This window comes from Pseudorasbora parva, chromosome 2 (assembly GCF_024679245.1).
Source record: "Pseudorasbora parva isolate DD20220531a chromosome 2, ASM2467924v1, whole genome shotgun sequence".
NCBI lineage: Eukaryota > Metazoa > Chordata > Actinopteri > Cypriniformes > Gobionidae > Pseudorasbora > Pseudorasbora parva.
Genome location: NC_090173.1, coordinates 18,919,432 through 18,946,219, shown reverse-complemented (window position 1 = coordinate 18,946,219; position 26,788 = coordinate 18,919,432). Strand labels below are relative to the sequence as shown.

Here is a 26,788-nt window from a genome sequence, read left to right as displayed (position 1 = left end):
TCTTGGTAAAGCTCAAATGTGCTGCGTAACACATGAATGAACCTCATTGGTTCTTGGTAAAGCTCAAATGTGCTGCGTAACACCAGAATAAACCTCATTGGTTCTTGGTAAAGCTCAAACGTGCTGCATAACAACAGAATAAACCTCATTGGTTCTTGGTGAAGCTCAAACGTGCAGCATAACACCAGAATAAACCTCATTGGTTCTTGGTGAAGCTCAAATGTGCTGCGTAACACCAGAATAAACCTCATTGGTTCTTGGTAAAGCTCAAACGTGCTGCATAACACCAGAATAAACCTCATTGGTTCTTGGTGAAGCTCAAACGTGCAGCGTAACACGAGAATTAACCTCATTGGTTCTTGGTAAAGCTCAAATGTGCTGCGTAACACAACAATAAACCTCATTGGTTCTTGGTAAAGCTCAAACGTGCTGCATAACACCAGAATAAACCTCATTGGTTCTTGGTGAAGCTCAAATGTGCTGCATAACACCAGAATAAACCTCATTGGTTCTTGGTAAAGCTGAAATGTGCTGCGTAACACCAGAATAAACCTCATTGGTTCTTGGTAAAGCTCAATTGTGCTGCATAACACCAGAATAAACCTCATTGGTTCTTGGTAAAGCTGAAATGTGCTGCGTAACACCAGAATGAACCTCATTGGTTATTGGTAAAGCTCAAACGTGCAGCATAACACCAGAATGAACCTCACTGGTTCTTGGTAAAGCTCAAATGTGCAGCGTAACACAAGAATGAACCTCATTGGTTCTTGCTGAACCTCAAACGTGCTGCGTAACACCAGAATGAACCTCATTGGTTCTTGGTGAAGCTCAAACGTGCTGCATAAGACCAGAATGAACCTAATTGGTTCTTGGTAAAGCTGAAATGTGCTGCGTAACACCAGAATAAACCTCATTGGTTCTTGGTAAAGCTCAAACGTGCTGCGTAACACCAGAATGAACTTCATTGGTTCTTGGTGAAGCTCAAACGTGCTGCGTAACACGAGAATGAACCTCATTGGTTCTTGGTGAAGCTCAAACGTGCAACATAACACCAGAATGAACCTCATTGGTTCTTGATGAAGCTCAAACGTGCTGCGTAACACCAGAATGAACCTCATTGGTTCTTGATGAAGCTCAAATGTGCTGCGTAACACAAGAATAAACCTCATTGGTTCTTGCTGAAGCTCAAACGTGCAGCGTAACACCAGAATGAACCTCATTGGTTCTTGATGAAGCTCAAACGTGCTGCGTAACACGAGAATGAACCTCATTGGTTCTTGGTGAAGCTCAAACGTGCTGCGTAACACCAGAATGAACCTCATTGGTTCTTGGTGAAGCTCAAACGTGCTGCATAAGATCAGAATGAACCTCATTGGTTCTTGGTGAAGCTCAAACGTGCTGCATAAGACCAGAATGAACCTCATTGGTTCTTGGTGAAGCTCAAACGTGCTGCATAAGACCAGAATGAACCTCATTGGTTCTTGGTAAAGCTGAAATGTGCTGCGTAACACCAGAATAAACCTCATTGGTTCTTGGTGAAGCTCAAACGTGCTGCGTAACACCAGAATGAACTTCATTGGTTCTTGGTGAAGCTCAACCGTGCTGCGTAACACGAGAATGAACCTCATTGGTTCTTGGTGAAGCTCAAACGTGCTGCGTAACACCAGAATAAACCTCATTGGTTCTTGGTAAAGCTCAAACGTGCAGCGTAACACCAGAATGAACCTCATTGGTTATTGATAAAGCTCAAACGTGCAGCGTAACACCAGAACAAACCTCATTGGTTCTTGATAAAGCTCAAACGTGCAGCGTAACACCAGAATGAACTTCATTGGTTCTTGGTGAAGCTCAAACGTGCTGCGTAACACAAGAATGAACCTCATTGGTTCTTGGTGAAGCTCAAACGTGCTGCGTAACACGAGAATGAACCTCATTGGTTCTTGGTGAAGCTCAAATGTGCTGCGTAACACCAGAATAAACCTCATTGGTTCTTGGTAAAGCTCAAACGTGCAGCGTAACACCAGAATGAACCTCATTGGTTATTGATAAAGCTCAAACGTGCAGCGTAACACCAGAACAAACCTCATTGGTTCTTGATAAAGCTCAAACGTGCAGCGTAACACCAGAATGAACTTCATTGGTTCTTGGTGAAGCTCAAACGTGCTGCGTAACACAAGAATGAACCTCATTGGTTCTTGGTGAAGCTCAAACGTGCAACATAACACCAGAATGAACCTCATTGGTTCTTGGTAAAGCTCAAACGTGCTGCGTAACACAAAAATAAACCTCATTGGTTCTTGATGAAGCTCAAACGTGCTGCGTAACACAAGAATAAACCTCATTGGTTCTTGCTGAAGCTCAAATGTGCAGCGTAACACAAGAATGAACCTCATTGGTTCTTCCTGAGGCTCAAACGTGCTGCGTAACACCAGAATGAACCTCATTGGTTCTTGGTGAAGCTCAAATGTGCAGCGTAACACAAGAATAAACCTCATTGGTTATTGATGAAGCTCAAACGTGCAGCATAACACCAGAAAAAATAGAGCATGCATTTTCAAACTGGGGTCCGGGGACCCCAGGGGTCCTTCAGGGGAAGGTTCTAAGAGGTCCCCAGAAAATTTCCGAGAATTAAGAAGAGACAAAGCAAAAAAGTCTTTCAAACATTCTAAATCTTTCTGTCATTTCTAGTTTTCTACATACTTTCCAGAAATCTTTGTTTGCTTTTGTATCTTTCTAGTAAGTTTTTCTCACTCTAGTCCACTTTATCTTGCTCACTGGGGTTGTATAAGGCAGTATTCTTAACGCAGTATGTAAGATGCTTACACTAGTTTTTTGTGAGAGTTTCTTATACAAAAAAATGTAATTGAAATTTTCGTCTTCAGGTTTATACATCCAACATTAAGTATAGCACTTACTATTAACATTAAGTATATACACTTACTATTAATCTAACAGTTTAAATGTTTTTTCATACAGTCTTGTTCAAAATAATAGCAGTACAATGTGACTAACCAGAATAATCAAGGTTTTTAGTATATTTTTTATTGCTACGTGGCAAACAAGTTACCAGTAGGTTCAGTAGATTGTCAGAAAACAAACAAGACCCAGCATTCATGATATGCACGCTCTTAAGGCTGTGCAATTGGGCAATTAGTTGAAAGGGGTGTGTTCAAAAAAATATCAGTGTTTACCTTTGACTGTACAAACTCAAAACTATTTTGTACAAAAAAATTTTTTCTGGGATTTAGCAATCCTGTGAATCACTAAACTAATATTTAGTTGTATGACCACAGTTTTTTAAAACTGCTTGACATCTGTGTGGCATGGAGTCAACCAACTTGTGGCACCTCTCAGCTGTTATTCCACTCCATGATTCTTTAACAACATTCCACAATTCATTCACATTTCTTGGTTTTGCTTCAGAAACAGCATTTTTGATATCACCCCACAAGTTCTCAATTGGATTAAGGTCTGGAGATTGGGCTGGCCACTCCATAACATTAATTTTGTTGGTTTGGAACCAAGACTTTGCCCGTTTACTCGTGTGTTTTGGGTCATTGTCTTGTTGAAACAACCGTTTCAAGGGCATGTCCTCTTCAGCATAGGGCAACATGACCTCTTCAAGTATTTTAACATATGCAAACTGATCCATGATCCCTGGTATGCGATAAATAGGCCCAACACCATAGTAGGAGAAACATGCCCATATCATGATGCTTGCACCTTCATGCTTCACTGTCTTCACTGTGTACTGTGGCTTGAATTCAGAGTTTGGGGGTCGTCTCACAAACTGCCTGTGGCCCTTGGACCCAAAAAGAACAATTTTACTCTCATCAGTCCACAAAATGTTCCTCCATTTCTCTTTAGGCCAGTTGATGTGTTCTTTGGCAAATTGTAACCTCTTCTGCACATGCCTTTTTTTTAACAGAGGGACTTTGCGGGGGATTCTTGAAAATAGATTAGCTTCACACAGACGTCTTCTAACTGTCACAGTACTTACAGGTAACTCCAGACTGTCTTTGATCATCCTGGAGGTGATCATTGGCTGAGCCTTTGCCATTCTGGTTATTCTTCTATCCATTTTGATGGTTGTCTTCCATTTTCTTCCATTTCTCTCTGGTTTTGCTCTCCATTTTAAGGCATTGGAGATCATTTTAGCTGAACAGCCTATCATTTTTTGCACCTCTTTATAGGTTTTCCCCTCTCTAATCAACTTTTTAATCAAAGTACGCTGTTCTTCTGAACAATGTCTTGAAAGACCCATTTTCCTCAGCTTTCAAATGCATGTTCAACAAGTGTTGGCTTCATCCTTAAATAGGGGCCACCTGATTCACACCTGTTTCTTCACAAAATTGATGACCTCAGTGATTGAATGCCACACTGCTATTTTTTTGAACACACCCCTTTCAACTAATTCAACTAATTGCCCAATTGCACAGCCTTAAGAGCGTGCATATCATGAATGCTGGGTCTCATTTGTTTTCTGAGAATCTACTGAACCTACTGGTAACTTGTTTGCCACGTAGCAATAAAAAAATATACAAAAAACCTTGATTATTCTGGTTAGTCACATTGTACTGCTATTATTTTGAACAATACTGTACTTAGAAATATATAGATGGATTTTAGGAAGGGGGTCCCTCATAAAAGATTTATCATATAGGGGGTCCTTGGCATTATAAAGTTTGAAAACCCCTGACTAAGAACCTTCTGGAGGACCCCTGGGGGTCCCCAGACCCAAGTTTGAAAACCCCTGGTCAAAGTGATAACACAATATTCAGGTTTGGCTGAACCATGTTGTTATTTCCTCGCTGAAAGTCCTGTGATCCTACATTAAAAGTGCTCTGAAATGCAAAGAATGGCATGAATGAGTGAGTGATGAAGAGAGTGTTCCCACAGCCGCTTCCAGAATGGCATCAACTCAACCCCCCCACACCACACACCACTCAAAGCCCTCACACACACCTCCTGACCTCGCTGTCTTCTTGTATTCGGTGGGCTGCAAAAGGTCAGGTTATTCCCCTTCTGTGTCCTTTGCATTAGAGCATTGAGGCCCAGAGCATTGTGGCAAAAATATATTACACTCGAATGTCACATGGACAAAGACAGAAGAGGAGAGTGAACGAAGAGACATAATTTGTAAGAGCAGTTGCCATGGTGACTTTGACATCACTGCTTTCAAACAGGATTGTTTTCTGGCCAGAATTTGTGTTTGTGCTGATGATAGAGCCTGCACTTTAGACAAACAGGAAATAGCCATGTAGATGGACTGACACGGATGGGACGGCTCCTGTGACGCTGGTAGACTTTAGAATCAAACATTAGCACATAAACTCGCCATTGAGAGTGCTTGACCTCAATGTCTTTAAACCTGTTTATAGTCAAACTATGAAAAAAACTTGTTGTAAAATTAACAGTTTAAATAATAAATAAGAAAGTTTACTTTTCATCAGATCATTTAACCAAATTATCACTTCCGCACAAAAAGGAACATTTTGTGTATTCCTGGCAGCATAGACTGATCTGTGCGGTTTTGAATGGGCAAAGAAAGGCTCCAGCTGACATGCACTTTGTGTTCTTTTATGTTGTCATTTACACACGAGAAGTTTTCTGGAAATGGGAACCTCCCTCTTTAGGGGAAACACTGCTTGTTTAACATACATTCAGTGATTTTGCTGGCATGGTGGTTATTTGGTTGTTGGTTGGGATGATTGAGCAATGGTCTTCTAACATGATTGACAGGAGAACTGAAAAAGGGTATTGACTGTTCTTTGGGGTCAAGGTGACCGGGCACCCTCAGCTGCTAATGTCACCCATGCCTGGTGACCACACACACACGCACACACACACACACGCACACGCACGCACGCACGCACGCACGCACACACACACACACACACACACACACACACACACACACACACACACACACACACACAGCAAAATTCACTCTCTTCTCATCAGCATTCACTACAACAGCTCTATTTGACCCAGTAGCACCTTTCAGAGAATCTCGTGGCTGCTTTGTATTGTGAAATATAATCATGTATAAAGGTGTTGCATGCATTCCCATGGGCATTGTGTGCCTTTGGTTCTGACCATATTCACATTATAGTACAGCCTCTGGTACATCATTGCTGAACTGCATCAAACATGAATAAACTGTGGAACTGGATATTTTAGCTACAGTGCAGTTAGATAACCGTATCCATAATATTGATTGAGTTACTCTGGATTACTCAGTTTACTGTGATGATTTGAGATTGTTCTTCAATATTTTGCTTCATAAAAGTCTAAGGATTTCATATTGAATAACTGTCTTTTAAAGTCTGGAGAAATATAGCTTTCACAATAGGAGACACATGGAACAGAAATGAAGGATATCCATCCATCATGACAATTTTAAGTTTTTTTGTTTGCAGGCTAGTGTTAAGTAGATAATGTTAGCCACTGAGAAATTAATTAGAGTTCTAACAGCAGGGAAAAACAGCAAAGGTCGATGTTTTGAAGGAGACAGAGGTGTTTGTGCTTTAAGAGCTGGAATAATGAGAGGGGGTTGGCGAGACTTGTGACATTTTTCATGTTAATCTGACCTCGCAACAGTGGGGACATTTGTCAGAATGCCAGCTAGGCTTGTTATGAGGTGTAAATGTCTTGCAACCGGTATGCTCTGACACAATAAATGTCAGGGCAAAGTATGTGTCCGCTTTGGCGACATCAAAGCATGTATCTGAAATCTAACTCCAAGAGAAAATTTAAATAAATATCTGAATTGGTTAAGTGGTTGCTAGCACATTGAAGCTAATATATGCCACAGCCGCAATGCACGGAGATGCATCAATTTGAAAAAGAGGCCAAAACCCCTGTATATATAAGACAAGAAACAGTTGTTCAGATTTGTTAGACATATTAAATATATATATACTGTAAAGTTTGGCAAGACTCTCTTCCAGTAAACATCTAACGCAGCTTAGCATGCTAGCATGCAACACCAATTCATCTCAGGCCAAGCTCATACACATACTGATGGAGTTTGTTGCAGGAAATGAAAATTGCATTTTTTTTTTTTAAATGCATGAAAGTTTAGGTGCATCTGGTTTCCATGGATTGTCCTTCTGCCATGAATACTGATTTAATTTCACTGCCTGGACAAACTGAAGATGCTCTCTTCCTGTGCTTTCTGCATTTTCTGTTTTATCTCTCGAGGGCCGTTGTCTTCAATTCCAGCTTTAATTTTTTAGTTTTTTCCTCCTCCTCAAATGGTGTAACAGACTACTTGGCCGAACCGCTCTCAGAATTAGCCTGAAAAGTACTCAACCTGCCTACAAAAAAAAAAGGACAGAAAAGTTTCATCAAGTTCTTTGTTTGCATGTCTTACGAGTCCTAGTTTTGAAAACTTGAGTAATGTAGTTCAGGAACTTTATGGCATTACAAACAAGCTTTGACAGTCTGAAATTCATAGCAATCACCTCACACACACTATTTCTAAATTAAAATAATTTTATTTCTGACGGATAGGTAAAATAAAGTGGATGCAGCACATCAAATCTGAACTGAATGCACATTGCAGACCTCTGCTTCAGGTATTTTAACACAAATAAAAAAAGACACCTCACCATTAAGACAATTTTTCCAGCCCAGCTGCGTAACCTTATTTTTGGTAGAACACTTTAATAATGCAGCCAGATTGGATACTAGAAAAGTCATTTATGTTCCTCTCCCAGTTTACCTTCATCTCCTAGTAAAGTACAAAACTGGCAAATATATGCGGGTGTCCAGTGCTGATGTGAGACGTGTGTGGATGAAATGCAGGAGAATGTGGTGTGCTTTCCTCTCTCAGCACAGCAGGTCCAGAAAGCCTTGAGATATATGACCAGGCCTGGCCTCTGCTGATGTCTGATTTAAGTCAACTGTCTCATTTTTACCTCGCATCCTTCCTTTTTTCCTTCTTTGCCCCATTCACACTGTAACTTCCAAATCGGACCGCTCTCTTGACACCTCAGGGTTTTTTTTTTTTTTTTTTTTGACTGGACTGATGTCTCAGCATGTCATTTCTTCCTCTTTCCTTGTAACACAGGAGAAAGGGATAACTGTTTGATCTTCAGAGGCCATTTCCACACCTTACAGCTCTTTTTCTCAACTTCAAATGACAGTGCCTCAGGGCAAGCAACTGCAGTAAAGATGAAGCCACATGGCAGATAGACGTCATAGATGTGCCAACAAGGGCACATTTCTTTTGCATTTCTTCTTCAGGAAGCACTTGAAAGTAAATCTAGATTTTCTTCCAAGACAGAAAAAAACTTTAGGAATTCCACATTGAAAGTTTAAAAACCCACCTGTTACCTGTAAAACTGAATATTTCAGATGGAATGTGTATACTTGCCTGATTATATAAGGGAATAGTTATGAATCTTGTCATTATTTGCACACTCTCATTTCATTACAAGTTTCATATGACCTTCCATGATTCCCATAGAACGAACGAACACACACACACACACACACACACACACACACACACACACACACACACACACACACACACACACACACACACACACACACACACACACACACACACACACACACACACACACACACACACACACACGCATCAGAGACCACAAGATGTCTAAAAAGCATGAAAAAGTATAATGTAAATATAATAAGAAATATGGACTGGAGCAACATGAGTGTGAGTAAATTATTAAAATGTTTTGGATGAACTATTCAGGTACTGATTGGGGATTCCTCTTTCTTATTGTCAAGATAAGATACCGTACAGTATTTCAGCCTACACAATGGTAAAGCCGACATGTCTTGACATGTCACACCCCCAGTGCGAGAAAGTCTGTGTGTGAGAGTGTTTTTATTGCATCTTATGTGATAGTTCCTCCAACGCAAGGGCAGTTGACCAGTTGAAAACTAAATTGTTAGTCAGGCAATAAAGGTCTGATTAAACTGTAACCAAGACGGCAATTTGTATCGTTGAGACATCTTTCGGTTTTGGAAACTAGCAAGATATTACACAGCATGCATCTTTTATCCAAAAAAACTGATACATTTATGATTTTGGGTTCAAATCAAAGCCAAAATAAAAATATATTAACTCAAAATTCTCCCTACAGTCAGTAGAGGTGGTCATTAAATGAAGATAGACAAATATTAAATATATTTAAATGGACAAGTATTTGTTGTAATATGATATATCTAGTAGATATCATTTCTACTAGGCTGACTGCAGTGGAAATAAATGTGTGCATGTTGTGTAAACGCCAATGTTTTGAGAATATACTACTGGTTTTGTAGGCGTGTGGGTCTATAACTTATACAGTGCTGACACATACTAACCTAAATAAGCTATTCATGGAGTACATATCCAGTGCTGTGGTTTGCACTTGTGATGTGGGTGGTTTAATAAATAACTAAATCACATAGCTGAAGTGGGGAAACTATTATGTAGTTTATGCAATAGATCTATTCGGGGTAATTGGCCAAGCATTCGTGAAATGTCATAATACAAATTGTCTGAAGTGACAGCAAATGGCACGGCCATTTTCTTGCTGTTAGGCTCTTTTACATAATTTATTATGCACCCGAACGGAGTTGTACATTGGTTTGGTTGACAGCCTGTGTAATTTAGCTTCCATCCAACGTCTCTGGATCAGCGAGCCGGCGTTGTGACTGTGACTCAAAGCCTATTTAAAGAGAAGATAAGGTCAGTGTAACAGGTCACTGTCAGCTTTGTAATCCTAAAAGAAATGCCAAGGCGATACACAGTTCAAAACAATTCAGATGAATTCTCAATGACACAACTAATCAAAATAACTTCTGTGCTGTATAATGGGCAAAGTTATGGTGAATACAAACCTGTGCTTGTGCTAAGAAATACAATAGGTTTTTCTAAACACTGCATGGTTATTAGAGTTCTGACACCTTCCTCCTACTTCTTTTTAGCGTTCCCATTTTTTCCACCCCCTCACTGCAGCTGACATCAAAGAACATCTGTTTGTTGTGCAAAACCCGCCTCTGAACTCCATGTTAAGTCGTAGCACTCGGCAATGTCAAAAGTTCTTCATTTGAGACCTGTAGCAAAGAGAGAGGGAGAGTTAAGGTTTGAGAGGCTTACTCTGTACTTTCTCTGTGTGTGTGTGTGTGTGTCTGTGTTTATACACGCGTGACTCTCATATGAAGAACCAGCAGTGCATCCAATCAGCGAACAGAATTCAGCTTTGCTTTTCCCAGAAAATTTGGCTGCTTTTCTCCTAGCTGCAGTGGGGCAGAAAAACCACAGGCCATTAGGCACAGAAACACATGAGCCCTGCTCTTATTATGCTACAGTGTACATTTCCACATGAGAAAAAGGTCCTCTCATAATAATACAACTGGATTTATTGTGTATAAAGGGGCAGGTAGAAGATTAATAGCGTAACATCTCCTAATCTAGGAAAAGACACACAGATAGATAGATAGATAGATAGATAGATAGATAGATAGATAGATAGATAGATAGATAGATAGATAGATAGATAGATAGATAGATAGATAGATAGATAGATAGATAGATCGGATTGATTGATTGATTGATTGATTTCGCTATTACAGCATTGAAAAGTTTGGGTTAAATATATATCTCTTATGCTCATCAAGGCTGCTTTTATTCAATCAAAAATACAGCAAATAAAATGATATTTAAGAGATTACAGAAAATATAATATAAATTCAATTTCTCTTGCACCTGTAGAAACTGTATGAAATGTAAGTTACTCTCATTAATACAGAAATGTAGAATATAACTGTATGAACAGGAGCCATACTGACATTACAAAGAGTAAAGATGACAAAGGTTTTTTTTTTTTTCATTCACCAAGGCAGTTGTGAACTAATTTACATCTCATCATTTGAAGTCTGAAGCCATTTGCTGTGGAAGGTAACTTCTAACACCAAAGTTCAATAAAACAGAGACGAGCACATCTGAAGCTTTATCTCTGTGGCCTTTCATACTACAATCCTCTGGCCAGACAAACACAGGACTGGCTTTTGGTAGGCTGTTTGCTGTATAAATAACAGGGAGTGCACTGTCAGAGCGATGTCTAACTGAGTCATACCCCAGGTCCGTTCTTGTCCCATCATATCCCCATCATTAAGGCTGGTTGCCCGGGCAGATAATAATGGGATGTGTGATCCTTATTTGAGCTAATGGTGACGTCAGGCAAATTAGCTACACTGCATTAAAAGGTCCACAGATACAATATCATTAAAATGACAGAAGGTAATCAGAACAAATTGATAATTAATAATAGGAAGTATTAAAAGGATCTACATTTTGATGAGTGGATCTCAATAAGATAACTTAAATTTAGGTCACACTTACGAATAATGGTCATTAGTTAATGTATTAACTAACATGAACTAACCATGAGCAGTTCATTTGTGACTTTGTTTCTTCATCTTTGTTAACGTTAGTTAATAAAAATCCAGCTGTTCATGGTTTTTTTCATGTTTCACAGTGTGTTAACTAATGTTAACAAGATTTTAATAATGCATTAGTAAATGTTGAAATTTACTTTAACAAATATTAATAAATGCTTTATAAGTGCAGTTCATTATTAGTTAATGTTAACAAATGTAGTTAACCATTATTCTACCTAAATTTATTTAAAGTCAGTACTAAAATAATGTAGCTTAATAAAATGCTGTCTGTTTCTACTTATCTGTGTCTTGTTACTGCAATCCCCTGCCATTTAGCACGAACCTTTTTTTTTTGCAGACAATCTTTGAATGCAATGTTAAAAATGACTATAGATAAATAAATGGTTGTCACTTTAAATTTGCTGACGTAAATGACGAAATCTGCACCATACGCCATTCACGTGGAGCTCATGTCTGCTCAGCAGCCAATCAGAAACGAGAGATATCATTCTCCTGCTACCAGTGAAAAAATGATCATTACCACGGTGGTTTTGTATTGTTTCATTAACCAGATTCTTGTTTGACATTCATTATGTAATATCATATGCGTGTACCTCTGAACAAAACATTGATCTGAACAAAACATTGTTAACCTGTAAAATAAATGTAGCCTATTCAAATGCAGGACTAAGTTATATTTGAAAAGGAAACCTCCCCTTGATTGTGCTTTTTCAAAACACGGATTTTGGCAGTCAGTTCATGAAATTCAATTTCGAATACAATTTCCCCCTCGACAATAGCAGCCTTTCCACGTTTATTCGTGCAAATAGTGACAAACAGATTAGCTAGGGTTGTATCAAAGCTTTGCTCTAGTCTACTGCCATGTCAGCTCACTACTTTGCCTTTATATTTATTCAGTCATTTGATCTACTTAGGGGCATAAATGTCGCTTTAACAGTCATGTTTGCGAAATATGAACATGGAAATGAAATGCGATACCTCCATGAATAGCCTGTCTTTTTTGTGGTACTAGGTAACGCGTGACGTCAAACAGCCGTTGTGACGGGCTCAACGTAAGTGTATTAACCCTACCCCCTTTTTTGAGTGATGGGAAAATGAGCCAATGGGCTTAAGGGGCGTCAGTGCTAGATCCCGCCTCTCGCTCAAGCCTGACCAATCATATACGTGGATTCGATGTTCGTATTGTTGTGACCTTTGGAACCGCATCACCGCCCACCGCGTGCCCGTGGCGGAGGAAAACTATATATAGAGGCGGATGACAGCAGTAGGGGACGAAATTGTAAAACACCCAGATAGAGGGGGTGGAGATGAGCTTATTGGGAAGGTGAAACTGCAAATACCTTACAAAAAATTGGGAGCAAGATTAGAAGAAGAAGAAGAAGAAAAAACATTTCAAAAGTCTACCAACTGGAATTACCTTTAATGTTAACTTAATGTGAAGAAATTATTTATATCAGATTTTTTCTATTTGCACTAGTTAAGGCTACTGCAACTACTGAAAACCATCCTTTTGTAAACTCAAGTAAGTGTTTCATTTATGGCATTGCTATGTTTGTGGTTTGTCCTGTTTTTTTAAGCGATCTCTAATAGTGTTGATCATTGCAAAAGCAATTGTCTGTAATATAGTTTAGTGAAACCTTAAGAGAATTTAAATGAAGGCAGCTTTGCTGCGTCAGTCGTGGGCTGTAGACTTTAGCTGGGAGGGATTGCCAACTATGGCAAAACACCGTGTTACACCAGAAGATATAAATGCAAATGAACAAACGCCATAGAATAGGGTACATTTCAATTTGTCAGCATATCTAGCTCAAATTTCTCAGAATATAACGTAGCATATGCTGCTGTCTTGTCTTCGATGTATTCCTTGTATGATGCATTTCATGCATTAATGATACAGCATATATCTGTTTTCAAACTGTACATTATGTCCTCGCTATCGCTTTACCCTGTGAACTGGGTGGGAGCGACGATACGATCTCTGACGTCTTGTAGGCTAACGTTGCTCGCTTTAAATGTATAAACGAAACGCCGTTTGATTTTATATTTGGTAACCGACGCTTAATGTTAAAATTTGTATTCGTTTGGTTTAAGATTCAAGCGCATTTCACCCTCTAATATGTTTAATCGACGACCGTGTGTGCGCGTGCTGACTGGTTTATGTTTCTCCTCGTGACACGTTCAGGTTTAATTATTAAAGTCTCGCATTCTTCTGTCCGATTTCCTCACGACACCGTCAGTTTCACAAACATTTATGACATGCAGAAGATAAAGTTGGATTATGACGACAGCAGTGGATTGGTTACACTTGTGCAGGGTCTAGTCAGGGCAAGTTAGTTATTACATAACACTATCAGCTCCGCGAGTCCCAGTGCATCCTTCCTTTAATGGTAAACTGCAATCATAGGACTACCCCAATGTTAATAAACGCACTATCTTGCATTTAAGTTGTGTGGAAATTTCAACCGGTGCATTCAAGCATGATATTAAGGGATTTTTAGTGTGTGCATATGCAAAATCTATTCTGCTTGTGAGCCCATGAATGTGCAAGCGGTTTGTTCAAAACATTCAAGCTATTTATTAAGATGGAACAATGTTCCAATGTATTTATTATTTTCAGCCTGGTTTATTGATGCTAGTTTTTGTTCTTTTGTGCTTTTCTCTAGGAAGTGAATCAGCCGCTTGTAGACTGAGACGTACCCTCTGCAACCAGCACTTTGTTTTGAAGCGTTTTCCTCCAAGTTTCTGTTTATTTGCCTGGCTCCAGCTGAGCCTTGCCCTCTGGTGGCTTACAACACAATACGAGAATTCAAACAGCCAACGGTGATACTCCAGGGCGGCGCAGCAGCTATGCAGCTTGAAATCCAAGTAGCACTCAACTTCATCATTTCATACTTGTACAACAAGCTGCCCAGGCGACGTGTCAACATCTTCGGCGAGGAGTTGGAGCGTCAGCTGAAACAGAAATACGAGGGGCATTGGTACCCGGACAAGCCATACAAAGGGTCTGGATTCAGGTGTATACATGTCGGAGAGAAAGTGGACCCAGTTGTAGAGCAAGCAGCCAAAGAAAGTGGGTTGGACATTGAGGATGTCCGCAACAACCTGCCTCAGGACCTCAGTGTCTGGATCGATCCTTTTGAGGTGTCTTATCAGATTGGGGAGAAGGGACCCGTCAAGGTGCTCTATGTGGATGACAGTAATGACAATGGACTGGAGTTGGACAAGGAGATCAAGAACAGCTTTAACCCAGAGGCCCAGGTCTTCATGCCCATTACTGAACCTGTAGGCATGTCCCCCACCTCCAGTTCCCCGTCCCCGCCGTTCGGCCAGTCGGCGGCGGTCAGCCCCACCTTCATGCGCCGTTCCACGCAACCATTAACCTTTACCACTGCCACCTTCGCCGCCACCAAGTTTGGCTCCACGAAAATGAAAAGCAATGGGCGGAACGCCAACAAGGTGGCCCGAAACTCCCCCACCAACCTGGGCCTGAATGTAAACAACCTCCTGAAACAGAAAGTCATGTCCACATCGATGCATTCTCTCTACGGTGTCGGCTTGGGCGGTCAAGCGCAGAAGCCTTCTGCCCTGTCCCCGAACGCCAAGGAGTTTGTGTTCCCCAATCTCCAGGGGCAGGGCAGCCCAAGTGCAATGTTCCCCGGGGAAACGTCCCTGAATCTCAGCCCTCTCCCGTTCAATAATGCCTTCGATGTGTTTGCAGCCTATGGGGGCCTTAATGAGAAGTCCCTCATGGACAGTCTGAGTTTCAGCTTGAGCAACATGCAGTATTCTAACCAGCAATTCCAGCCAGTGATGGCCAACTAGAAAACGAGAATACTACTAACGACCAGAGATATGTGACGGGCGGCGGGAAACGTTTTCACGTTTGGAAAATCAAAAAAAAAAAAAAAAAAAAGGAAAAAAGGAAAATCGAAAAGAAACACTTCAACTGTAAAGTCCCGGTGAATAAGTCAAAAACGATGGGCCCGAGGGTGATCAATGTTGTTCCCTTGAGTATTTTCGTCATCCTTTTTACGATTGAGCTTGTTGTACAATCAAGCTTAGTTATCTAAACTCATATTGTTTTTTTTGTTTTTTTGTAAGTTGTTTTCTTTTGCCAACCAAGCACAAAATTATTTTTACTGACTGTTTTAAGATATCTTTATGAAGAAGAAAACTACAAATCAAGGCCTCTAATAGTATTCAAGGTAGAGCTACACAGCCAGTTTTCCAAGGATTGGCCTGAATGCTGAATGAGGGATTTCTTGGTCTTTTTTCTAACTGTATAATTAATTTAGTAGAAAGTTTGTAAAATATCAGAGTATATATTGTTTCTACGACATATTGCATTTATATCTTTTTACTACTCCAGTGATCTGTGATGGCTGCAGCAGCTTTTGTTATATTTTTTTTAATTGAAATTGTAAAATGAAATCCATCTTTAAAAACATCAACTATTCTAAAGATTGTGTACAGAATATTCCATTGTGTTGGGATTTAAAAAATATTTGCTTTTGGGGGGGGAGGGGGAAGAGTAAAAACAAGAGTTGTATTTTCTGTTAAGAGTTCAAAGATTTTTGCTATACTATGGACAAAATGTAATCGTATATTAATTTTGTACCAACATTGTGCAATACTTGACAAAAACAAATAGTATAACAAAGTATTTGGAGTCAGTGTCTTACATGTAAAGAGGGACTGATAGTTTATTAAGTTTGTATTAAAATGCTTGAAATTATACTCTTTGTCTGAAGCTTTTTCTTCATTTGATATGTTTACTTATTTTCTACCAACTGAATATTAAACTCTCAAATAGTCAACATTTACTTTCTCTTTTAAATGCATTGTCTGTTCATTTTCACTCCGCTCAAGAAAATGTTAAATTCCTTAAATGGCTTTCCATAATCTAAATAGCCATGACTTGTTTACAGCAGTGTAAGTGGTCCGATCAGCAGTTATTCCTTTAGACAACAATCGTTAGTTTCACTCCTCGTTTACATTATTCTCTTGTCAGATGGTTTTATTCAAAGCAATTTAAGGTGCGTTCAAGATGTGCATTTAATCAGTATGTCTACCTGGGTATCCAACTGTGACTTTTGTGTCGCTAGCGTCAAGTTCTTTCAGGAAAACAGAGGAGCTTTTATTGGAACTGTTAGAGGTTTACTTTATATTTAAACAGGCTTTTCTCTTTTCTAGCAGGTTGTTACTAATACCTGCCCTTAAACCATGAGCATTCACTAAGCCTCCATAAAGAAAGCACTTGTTCTTGACCAGGTTTGTTATGCAAAAACAAGCTTGTGTATTTAGCATCTTTTGTATGTTTGCCGTCTGCTCAGTTTTGGATTCTCCCGTAATGCTGAAATATGTAAAGGTCGAGATGAGTTTTGCCGTATCATTGTTGTTGCTGAGCCTCGGCTGTAAAAACAGGTGCTGCTGGATTCAGAACGAACCGCCGTTAGATTAATGTCAGCTAGCTGGCCTAAACACGTAACAGCTCGCCTGATTCCAGTAAGCAACATGGATCTATATTTAGTGCTCTAATTAAGTTATTCGATTGAGCAAAGTGAATGGTGGAGGGAATTTGCAGATGAGTTAACCTACAACCTCACTTTCACAAGTGTATTTTGTCGCCCTCCCTTATAATGTTGTGTCTGATAGAGCGAGTTTCTGCGTCTTACAGCTAAATGAACTAAAAGCACGGTGAGGCTCCCTGTGAAAGACAAGGAAATCAGGGCAGCACATTTATTTATGAATATTGCTTTCGCAGGGTAAGGTGCATGTAACAAATGCTTCCTAAAAATATGATTGAAGTGATTGGATTACAACACATTTTAGGACCTCATGTGATCGGGTTGCTTGCGAATATCAGACTGTAAATGTGGCCTCTTGCTCTCTTATAGCCTCAAAATCCAGAATAAACAAGGGCGCTTCCCCGGTGTAATTGTCTAAGGGGAGGCAAGGAAAATAAAGGCCTCGGAGGGCATCTTCATTTGCCGATGTGTGTTCACGGTTGTGTGTAGGTGTCAAGCTTGGCAGCTCCCTTTCAGTGCAGCTCTGAACTTTGCCAACTCAGTGAGTCAGAGATGAGTTGCAGCACATTGAGACAGGTGCAGGCTTAGGGTGGCAGCAGAAGAGACCATTACGCTCGCTGTTTATCACCGAATGCTGCATTGGGGAAGAGGATGGCGACAGACTGGGAATACCTCAGCCTCTGTCCTTGAAGGAGGCGGAGGGCTGATAGGTTGTGGGGGATGAAACATGTGCATGGGGAGGATGGGAAATGCAAGTGCTTAGTCACTGAAAGGGAACACTCAGATATTTATATATATATGAAAATTATAAAACTAAAGTTAACCCCGAATTGCATGAATGTTTTGCCAATCTTTATTTCATATTCTGGTCTTTAGAGACCCAGATCTGCACCTAACGCGGATCTCTGCAATAAACCCTCCTGATAAGAGTGACAATTACAGAAGAATAAAATAAAGCATTTTTTGTTACCTTGTGGAGCTTGTAAGGGTTCAGTTTGAGCAGATGTTTTGTATCATCATCATTTCCCAGTACATTCATCTCAAAATCAATATTTTGATCACTGACAGCTTTTTCTTGACTTCCTTCTCTTCTTACAATTAAAAAATGTGACTTTTTTTTCTTGTTTATATTGTTTATAATGAATTGATTGAGGAATACTAAGAAGGCTGATGTCTAACGTTAAAAAATGTATGAGGAGGAGGGTAGTGAATGATGTCCTGGGTCACTAAAGACCTGAGCTGAGGTATGCTTTTAAGGGGTAGGAGCATGTATACATATACAAATAAATGTTTATGAAACAAGTCTCTTATTATGGTTGTCAAGCCTGAATATATTTGCTGGAAAAATAGCAATATTGTGGAAAAAGTATTACTGTTTTCTATTTGAGTATATTTTAAAAAATGTATTCTTGTGATGTCAAAGCTGTATTTTCAGCATCATTACTCCAGTCTTCAGGGTCACATGATCCTTCAGAAATCATTCTCATATCAGGATTTGATGATCAAGAAACATTTATTATTATTATTATCAATGATTAAAACAGTTATGCTGACTGCATCATATTTTTGTGGAAACCATTTTTTTTATGAAAAAGTTCAAAAGAACTGCATTTGAAATCTTTTGTAAATGTTTTACGGTTACCTTTGATCAATTTAATGCACATTTGCTGAATAAAAGTATTTAAAACAGAAACTAAACCACAAACCTTTGAATGGTATAGTGTGACTATATACTCAAAGTATGAATAATACTATTCTATTTACTATTTAAACTAGTATTAAATGCTTTTATCTCACATAGCTAGACACATTTTCTTTTTAATACATATTCTTCTTTTTCTAGCCAGGAAGTGCTCACTTAGACAGGAAGAAACTGTCTGACCAACATGTAAAGCGACCAACCAGTTTGTATAATTTTTGGTGTAGCTATTTAACCATTTGAATCCAAAGTAGTTTCAAATGTGCAATATTAGAGAGTGAATCCTTCCACAAGCTTTCTCTTTTAATAATTTACTTTGAAATACCTTTGTGACATCAAACTGGCCTGGTTTCAGTAAGGCAGAGGCTCAGATAGCAGCAGTATTCCTTCCTTTTTGTGACAGTGATACTGTGGCAGTGGCTGGTGTTGTGTGAAGACTTCCACTTGTGTGGTGCAGATGGGAGACGTTCCCAATCCCACAGGAACGAAACTCAGCACTGCTGCAACTAGCTTGCTGAAATATTGTTTAACTTTTTTTCAGAGGAAGGGCTTTGACTTCTCACAGGTTTACTTGCAAAGATCAGATTCACTGGTGTATTTAATTAATGAACCTCATTAGACTGACCAGATGTTTTTTTTTTCTCCCTTTACATTTTCCTTATGTCAGAAGTTTCAAAGTTAGTAGTTGAAGAAAGAGGACATATCATCAGCCTACACTTCATCAGCCAGGTTTCTTTGAAGCCTTTAGTACAGATTCTGACCTGTTGTCTTGTTACATTATATCCATCCATCCATCCCAGTTCAGTCAAGGGCGCAGGCTGACACGTCCTTATGTAGCCTGCAAGCAATCATTACCGGATGGCATGTGATTGGCCATGAAAAGCTGATTGGCCAATGTTGATCCTGCAGCCAATCAGATTGCTTGCTCAACATTTAAATAGTCTGGTTCATTGTATGCTGTAAGCTTGTCCTGTAGTTTACAAACCCCCATCTCATTCAAGATGTTAGGGTCTTTCTTTCTTCAGGTCGAAAACAATTCAAGTTTTTGAGGGAAACATTCCAGGATTTTTCTTCACATAATGGTCTTGGCAACTAAATCGTGAAGGTCCAAATCCCATCTAAGGAATAAGGTCTTAAAAACCATCTGTAAATTTCAAGAAAAAAAGAAACATTTATATACTTTTTAACCTAAATGGCTCACCTTGCACTGTTTTGGGACGCACCACAAAGCAATACGTAATTAAATAGTCCAGCATTGTTGTTTAACCCTTTTTTTTGCTAAAGGATGTTTGCATTAGTCTTTGCATGAGCGCTTTGTAAACGCGGGGGCTGTACTTCTGTCTATACATCCAGCGTGAACTTTCTAACGTGATTGCGTAAGATGAGGAATTTAGATTAAAAGTATATACATTTGTATTTTTTTTAAAGAAAATGACACATGGTTTCGTTAGGTAAGAACTTATTCTTCAGCTGGTATCATGCAGATCCTCTGAAGCCATTTGAAATCCTTAACATTTAGGTTGCCATTGAAGACCATTGTGTAGAGAAAAATCCTGAAATGTTTTCCTGAAAAACATGAAAGACATGAACATCTTGGACGGCATGGGGGTGTGTAAATAATAAGAATTTTAATTTTGAACTGAACTAATCCTTTAAGCACTAAGCAGTTAAAGGCAGGGTAGGTAAGAATGATCTAAAACACTTTTGTCCAAATTTGTTTAAACTTTCTTTATATGTCAATACATAGGCCTAATTAAAATGTAAGTACTCTGAAAAAGAGAGTATAAAAATCAAGTGACTAGACTTTTTAATCTGCAATAAACACCGCTCATTATTTTTGTTCGGGACGAAACAAGTGATTGGCTTGGGCGACTGTCACTCTCTCTCGTTACCATGGCAACCACGGCTTTCGCTACAGGATTCGCCCACACATGCACGCACCCCTGGGAAGAGTAAAAGCATTCAAAATGCGCGGTGGCGTGTTTTGCAGTCAGCGAAGGCAAACAATGTACAAAAAAAGGAAGACAGTAGGCCTACATGTAAAGGCAATGCACAAAAAGTCTTTGGATAAACAAAGAAATCAAACACGCGTAAATATCGGTGTGGCTTTCCAACGATGGCGAGAACTGAGGGACCTGAAAAACGACTCATTGATGGCTGTATTTCTGCAGGACATGTAATCTTTCATTTTGATTATACATTTTTTCAGTTTATGTTTTCATGAAGCATGTATCACTAGAGCTCATGTAGCTGTCTAATGTAGCATACATTACTTAGCATAAGTTACAATATTATACATTCAGCCATTAGTAGAGATAATAAATACTTGATATGTTTAGCTCAAGTTGATCACTGTCATGTTGAATTTAACTTTAGATAACAAAATGCATGTGTAAAAGCTATAGCTTTTACACATGCATTTTGTTATCTAAAGTTAAATCTAAAGTTACTATAGTACACCGCATCCAGGAACTTTTTTAGAACTAACTTTAGCTACTTATTAACAATGCTTTCATCATGGAAACTCTTACATGCAAAACACAGTATATTTTCTTACACAAAATTCATCTTTATCACAGTATAAATGATGTTATTGGAAAAAAAAAGTATCAGTGCTACCCGTTTTTAGCTTTGCCTTATAAATATAACTAGCTTGTTACCGAATTAAACAAAAATATAATTTAAACTTTACCAGTATCTGTATTCTAGCTTGATAGTGAGTACTAAAAGACATCTTACTTGTTTATATTCATACTGATAAAGTTAGATGTTTTATTACATGTGATTCTGACATGATGTCACTACATGCACACCGCTCCTCTGAGGTAAATAATGCGTCTTCCAGCTGATTGGTCGGTGAGGCGCGTTCATGTGTTTTGGGGGCGTGGCTTTGGAAAGAGCCCAGAAGGGAGAAGGTGGAGTGAATGGAAATAATGAGCTGTCTTTAAAACAGTCCTGAGAGGTCTACAGACACTCAAATTTTGTACTTTCTTTTTCAGAGTACTTACATTTTAATTATGTATTGATATATAAAGAAAGTTTAAACAAACATTCGAAGACAACATTCAAAACTATAAAGGGTCTATTTTTACTCGTGTACACTGTGCTTTTGTAAAACCATCTTTGTTGTGTTGTTGTGTAGCGCGTTACAAAAATGAATTGTAACTCAGCGTATAGGCTACGAGAAAGTTCTTGCTGCCATTTATTTTCTTCTGCTCTTTTAGCTGTTGTGGAGGGTAGAAAATAGCATTGAATTAACACATCTTTCGAATCAGCTTTGACCGCGACTCTGGAAGACTTGGAGTTAAGCTTTTCTCTGAGAAAAGAACAAAGAACGGCACTGAAGTCATTCTTAAAGGGATCCCATGGTGTTGAGACTTGTATGGCTTAATATAACATAAATGATGTCTCTTACTGAATTATGTGGTAGAAAACCCATGAAAGATCTACGTTATTTAAAAAATCGATTTTATATTTGGACCATGGGCGGCGCCATTTTGTTTGCGTTCTAGGTTGATGACGTAGAGTGGTTGAACTCCTCAATCAGCTGGCGTTACCCGTTGCTATTTTTACCACAACGCAACTCGAAAATTGTTTCAGAGTTAAACAAAACAAATTGCTTTGTAATTGTACTTAAAACACACTCAAACATACATGTGCACACAAACTCACCTACACAAGTCACAAACAGATCGGCGGGCGCGCACACACACACCTGACTGCTCTGTCTCAATCCCATGCATCATCACCAAAACATCCTGCCTCTCTTCCTCACGTTACTTTATCCCATCGTCCTACCTAGATATTTCCCTCTGCTGGTCACATTAGGCATTATAGTTAATCTACTATCAACAGTCTATCTAGGGAACAGGATGTGTTGAACAGGATATACACAGGGAATAGATTGAGGGTTATGTATGCGCGCGCAGTGCGTGCGTGTGTTCGCGCCGATCTGTTGTGTGTGTGTGTTCGCGCCGATCTGTTGGGGTGTGTGTGTGTGTGTGTGTGTGTGTGTGTTCGCGCCGATCTGTTGGGGTGTGTGTGAGTCTGTGTGAGAGAGAGAGTTTGTGTGCACATGTATGTTTGAGTGCGTGAAGTCGGACAGCTGTTTGTAAATCGGCTTTACTCGTTATTGCGGTGGAACGTGAGACTGAATGACTGCACTCGAACAGGTCCACTATGGTGTCGGACAACACTACAAATGTCCGTCCCTTCAAATAATGCCCTATTTAAGGGTATAGGGTCGATTTCAGATTCAGCCCCTGTCGTGGAGACTGAGCAGCCCAACATCTCGATTGAGAGCCTGTCGTGTGTGCGCCCGCCGATCTGTTTGTGACTTGTGTAGGTGAGTTTGTGTGCACATGTATGTTTGAGTGTGTTTTAAGTATAATTACAAAAGAATTCATTGGTTTTGTTTAACTCTGAAACAATTTTCGAGTTGCGTTGTGGTAAAAATAGCTACGGGTAACGCCAGCTGATTGAGGAGTTCAACCACTCTACGTCATCAACCTAGAACGCAAACAAAATGGCGCCACCCATGGTCCAAATATAAAATCGATTTTTAAAATAACGTAGATCTTTCATGGGTTTTCTACTACATAATTCAGTAAGAGACATCATTTATGTTATATTAAGCCATACAAGTCTCAACACCAGGGGATCCCTTTAAGAAGAGAAGATGTGTTCAGAGTTTTGTCGACCGGATACGGAGAAAGTATAATCTATCAACGAGCTCCTCTTCACCTTCGTTGCTCTGGTTGGTTGTAGCGCTATCCTATCGCGTGCAGAGGGAGTTTGAAAGACAACCGTTTATCCCGCCCCTCGGATTGAGCCCTGTCTATGGTGAGTTTCCAGACCGAAAACATCTTGTGACCGCTTGGAATATATAACGTTACACCACTAATTTTTAAAAACGTAGTCATTCCCATTTTTTCCACAAAGTTTTGAAAGTTTCACTCATCATGCCTTGTCCTTTGAGGGCCTGCTTCAACTCATGACATCTTATACTGCAGCTTAAACATTAAACTATAAAACTCTACACCAACTATATAAGGAAAAGTCATATCTAGAATTAATTATTGTTTGTTTAATCTTTAACCAGTGTTTGAATTGCATGGACATTTTCAGTCATTCTGTCATTTTGGTAATGTATAACCTCTTTTTACAAGCAATGTTTTACAATATATGAGATATGTTAAACAAATGTCAAACCAACAAAACACGTCATAACGCTTGTAATATTTTCTTTAGCTGGAAGCCCGTGGCCGTGTTGGAGCTCACTGAATGAACGTAGGAGGTTCAGATCTGAGCTGCTCAGCCTGTCGTGGGAGGTGTTGCATAACTGTGTGGATGCCGCTGTCTTCAACATCACGTTAGTGGGGAAAGGATGGCACACTTCCCAAATGCAGTGACAGGTGATGTGCTTGTGTGTTCTTCAGAAATATCTGATTTTGTAATTACGCCAATTCCCGTAGGTGTGTCAATGGAGTTGAAACCGACTTTGCTGTCTCTGCTCAAGGACTCAAGTAATGGCTCTCTTACACATATGAGGCCATGGGTTCAAACAAAAAGTCTGAGTTTGTCTTTCAAAGAAACTCAGAGACTTGAAGAATCAGAAGTGGGTGGATGAGATGACCCACGCTTAGCTGCAATCTGCTGCTCAAAGAGCTTCCTCTCAGAGGTTCTTGGTTTGGGCTCTTTAAAATAAAGGATTTTCTCAGTGATGCTATAGGACAGCCATTTTTTGGTGTCCTAAAGAACCTTTTAGTGAACAAAGAACTATTCTTGTTCTTAGTGTGAAAAACATTTGAATAATCTAAAAGAAAGTCTAATTTAAAAACATTTTTTTTTTTTTTTTTTTTTTTGCAATGGAAAGATTCCATTGATGTTTATGGATGCCAATAAAAAAAATCTTCATTTTAAGAGTGCATGGTCAATTATTCATCATTATTTAGGCTGATCTGAGTTCATTTTTTTTGTTTAGTGGTCTGATGTTATAGTTACCAACATTTGGATATGAGGCATCAGTTAAAATAAATGCGAGATGTGCTCATCTGAGGTCAATTATGCGCTGACCTGGGATCAGTCATAGTCTTTATTTGGCCTGATTTGACATTAGTCAAGATCATGGTTAAATGTGTGATCACATTAACGAAGTTTAAGTAAAATGTTGCATGCAAAAACAGGTCCATTGTCCATTGACAATACACTCTTAAAAATTAAGGTTTCAAAAGAGTTTTCACAGTGATTGAAGAACCATTTTTTGGTTCTTACCATTGGCTGTATTTCGCCCAAGAAATGTCAACAAAGCAACTGTTAATGTGACTTCATCTTTAGGCTGATATGGCATCAGTTAATTATGATGGTTTTGGCAGCTCTAGGGACAGTTGGTATCCCTATGTATAATGATGATGGTATATTTCAGGGATGGGCAACTTTTAGTCCTGGAGAGTCAAGCTAATGAATGTATTCAGGATTACTAGAAACTACGAGTTTTTATCAGGGTTTGACCTAAACTGCAAGTGAAGATGACATTTTTAAGCCAATTATAATTGTAATTTCGTAAAAAGAACTTTCCTGCGTTAGTCTTTAAGGGAAAGTTAATCGTTTTCACAAATTCTGCTTTGAAAAGTAAAAAGCCAATTGGAGTCAAGTCATAAGATTTTATAAGTTCACAAACCCCAAATAACATGGTTTTCTTCTCTCAAATTCTGTTAATGATGGTCCTAGTGAGAAAACGAGAGAGAGAGAGAGAGAGAGAGAGAGAGAGAGGGAATGCGAGGTTGGGTGTCACTTTGCCTCATTACCACATGTGCCCGAATGTGTATGACAGATTGTGTAAGTGTCAATGTATGTTCTGTGTTTTAATGCGTGTGGCCAGATAGCTGTAAAAAATGTGTATGCTTGTCTAGTTAAAAAGTGCCTAATGAAACTGCTTAAGCATGCAACTTGTTAAGTATTCTTAGTGTGCAATATATGCTGTCCTGTCCATCTTCAACTTAGCACATGCCACCTTTATTTGACTGCATTTAGATATAGCTAAATTTCTAGCGTGTGAGGTTTTGGTGCCGACACCATTATATTCTCTGGTTGGAGGCATTTTCTAATAGGATTTTCATTAGTATCTGGTGTGATTTACTGGCTGCGGCCCATAGCTTGGCTTCTGTCGACGTCAGCACTTAGGACTGCCAGTTTTAGCAGGGGAGGGTGTAAACACAGGCTGCTCTCAGCGAGATGAACAGAGGAACGGCCAAACCACAACATTGAACCTACATTCACATCTAGAGCACTCTGTAGCCCTCCAGGGAGCTGCTGTAGGTTTAATTATGCGGGCTGGTAGAACCTGTTCGCCGCACAGGTGGGAGAAACGTTATTTTGAGCCGTTAGGTTATGCAATGTAAAATTCAAGAATAATTAGCGAGGAAAAGCTCTGGCTCATGGTGAAGCAGAGGTTTGTGTGTGAAAGATAATAATAAACCGAAGATAAAAATGCTTTTGTGTACTGCTCCAAAAGCAGCTAAAACCACATTTTGATGACAGACAGGTTTTTGTGATTTATAGCTGCTTTTAAATTGCCATTTATCTTGTTGTATAGGACAAACAGCTGAGATACTAAATATTTTTCCCCGTTTTTTTATGGGCAGCTGATGCTCTTAGCATAATTCGCTCAGAAAGCAAAGCTTCAGGGAGGTTTTAAACAATGATTCACATGCTTATGTGATTCACGTTTTTGCATGATTTATATGAGCCATGTGGAAAAGAGACTCCAGTTAACTATTAAGAGAAAAGAGGAAGTTTACACCGCTCTTGGATTAAATGAACACGCTCCTCTTCAATATGTGTTTGGGGACTCTATTATGGACGGGTACAGTTGATTCATTCCCAGCACTCAATACTCTACCATTGAGTGCTATTTTGCCCAGAGCCACAGACAACCTTTTTCTTAATAAGGTCAAAAATAACCTCTATTGCCCACGTCCAGCTCAGGCCTTGACCCAACCAGACGGGCCATTCCCTAAGATAGAAACACACAAATCATACCTCTGTCAGCCGTCAAATACAGCCTGTGAGTATAAATAGCTATGGATTGGATTCTCATCTCTTATCTCTGCTATAGCCAAAGACACGT

At 39.3% G+C, this 26,788-nt stretch overlaps 1 protein-coding gene and 1 long non-coding RNA gene across 2 annotated transcripts; one reads left to right on the top strand and one right to left on the bottom strand.

Moving 5' to 3' along the window:
- The first annotated feature begins 12,699 nt into the window (after positions 1-12,699).
- Positions 12,700-16,170, top strand: tob1a (transducer of ERBB2, 1a). Its single transcript, XM_067458231.1, has 2 exons — positions 12,700-12,955; positions 14,097-16,170. The coding sequence occupies exon 2, from the start codon at positions 14,281-14,283 to the stop codon at positions 15,253-15,255; it is 975 nt and encodes a 324-aa protein (XP_067314332.1). The 5' UTR covers positions 12,700-12,955; positions 14,097-14,280; the 3' UTR covers positions 15,256-16,170.
- LOC137093421 (uncharacterized) lies at positions 15,733-19,152 on the bottom strand. The gene is made up of 2 exons (XR_010908445.1): positions 18,986-19,152; positions 15,733-17,664 (listed from the first exon to the last, which is right to left on the bottom strand). It is a non-coding gene; the product is annotated as an uncharacterized lncRNA (long non-coding RNA).
- Between the last annotated feature and the right edge of the window lie 7,636 nt (positions 19,153-26,788).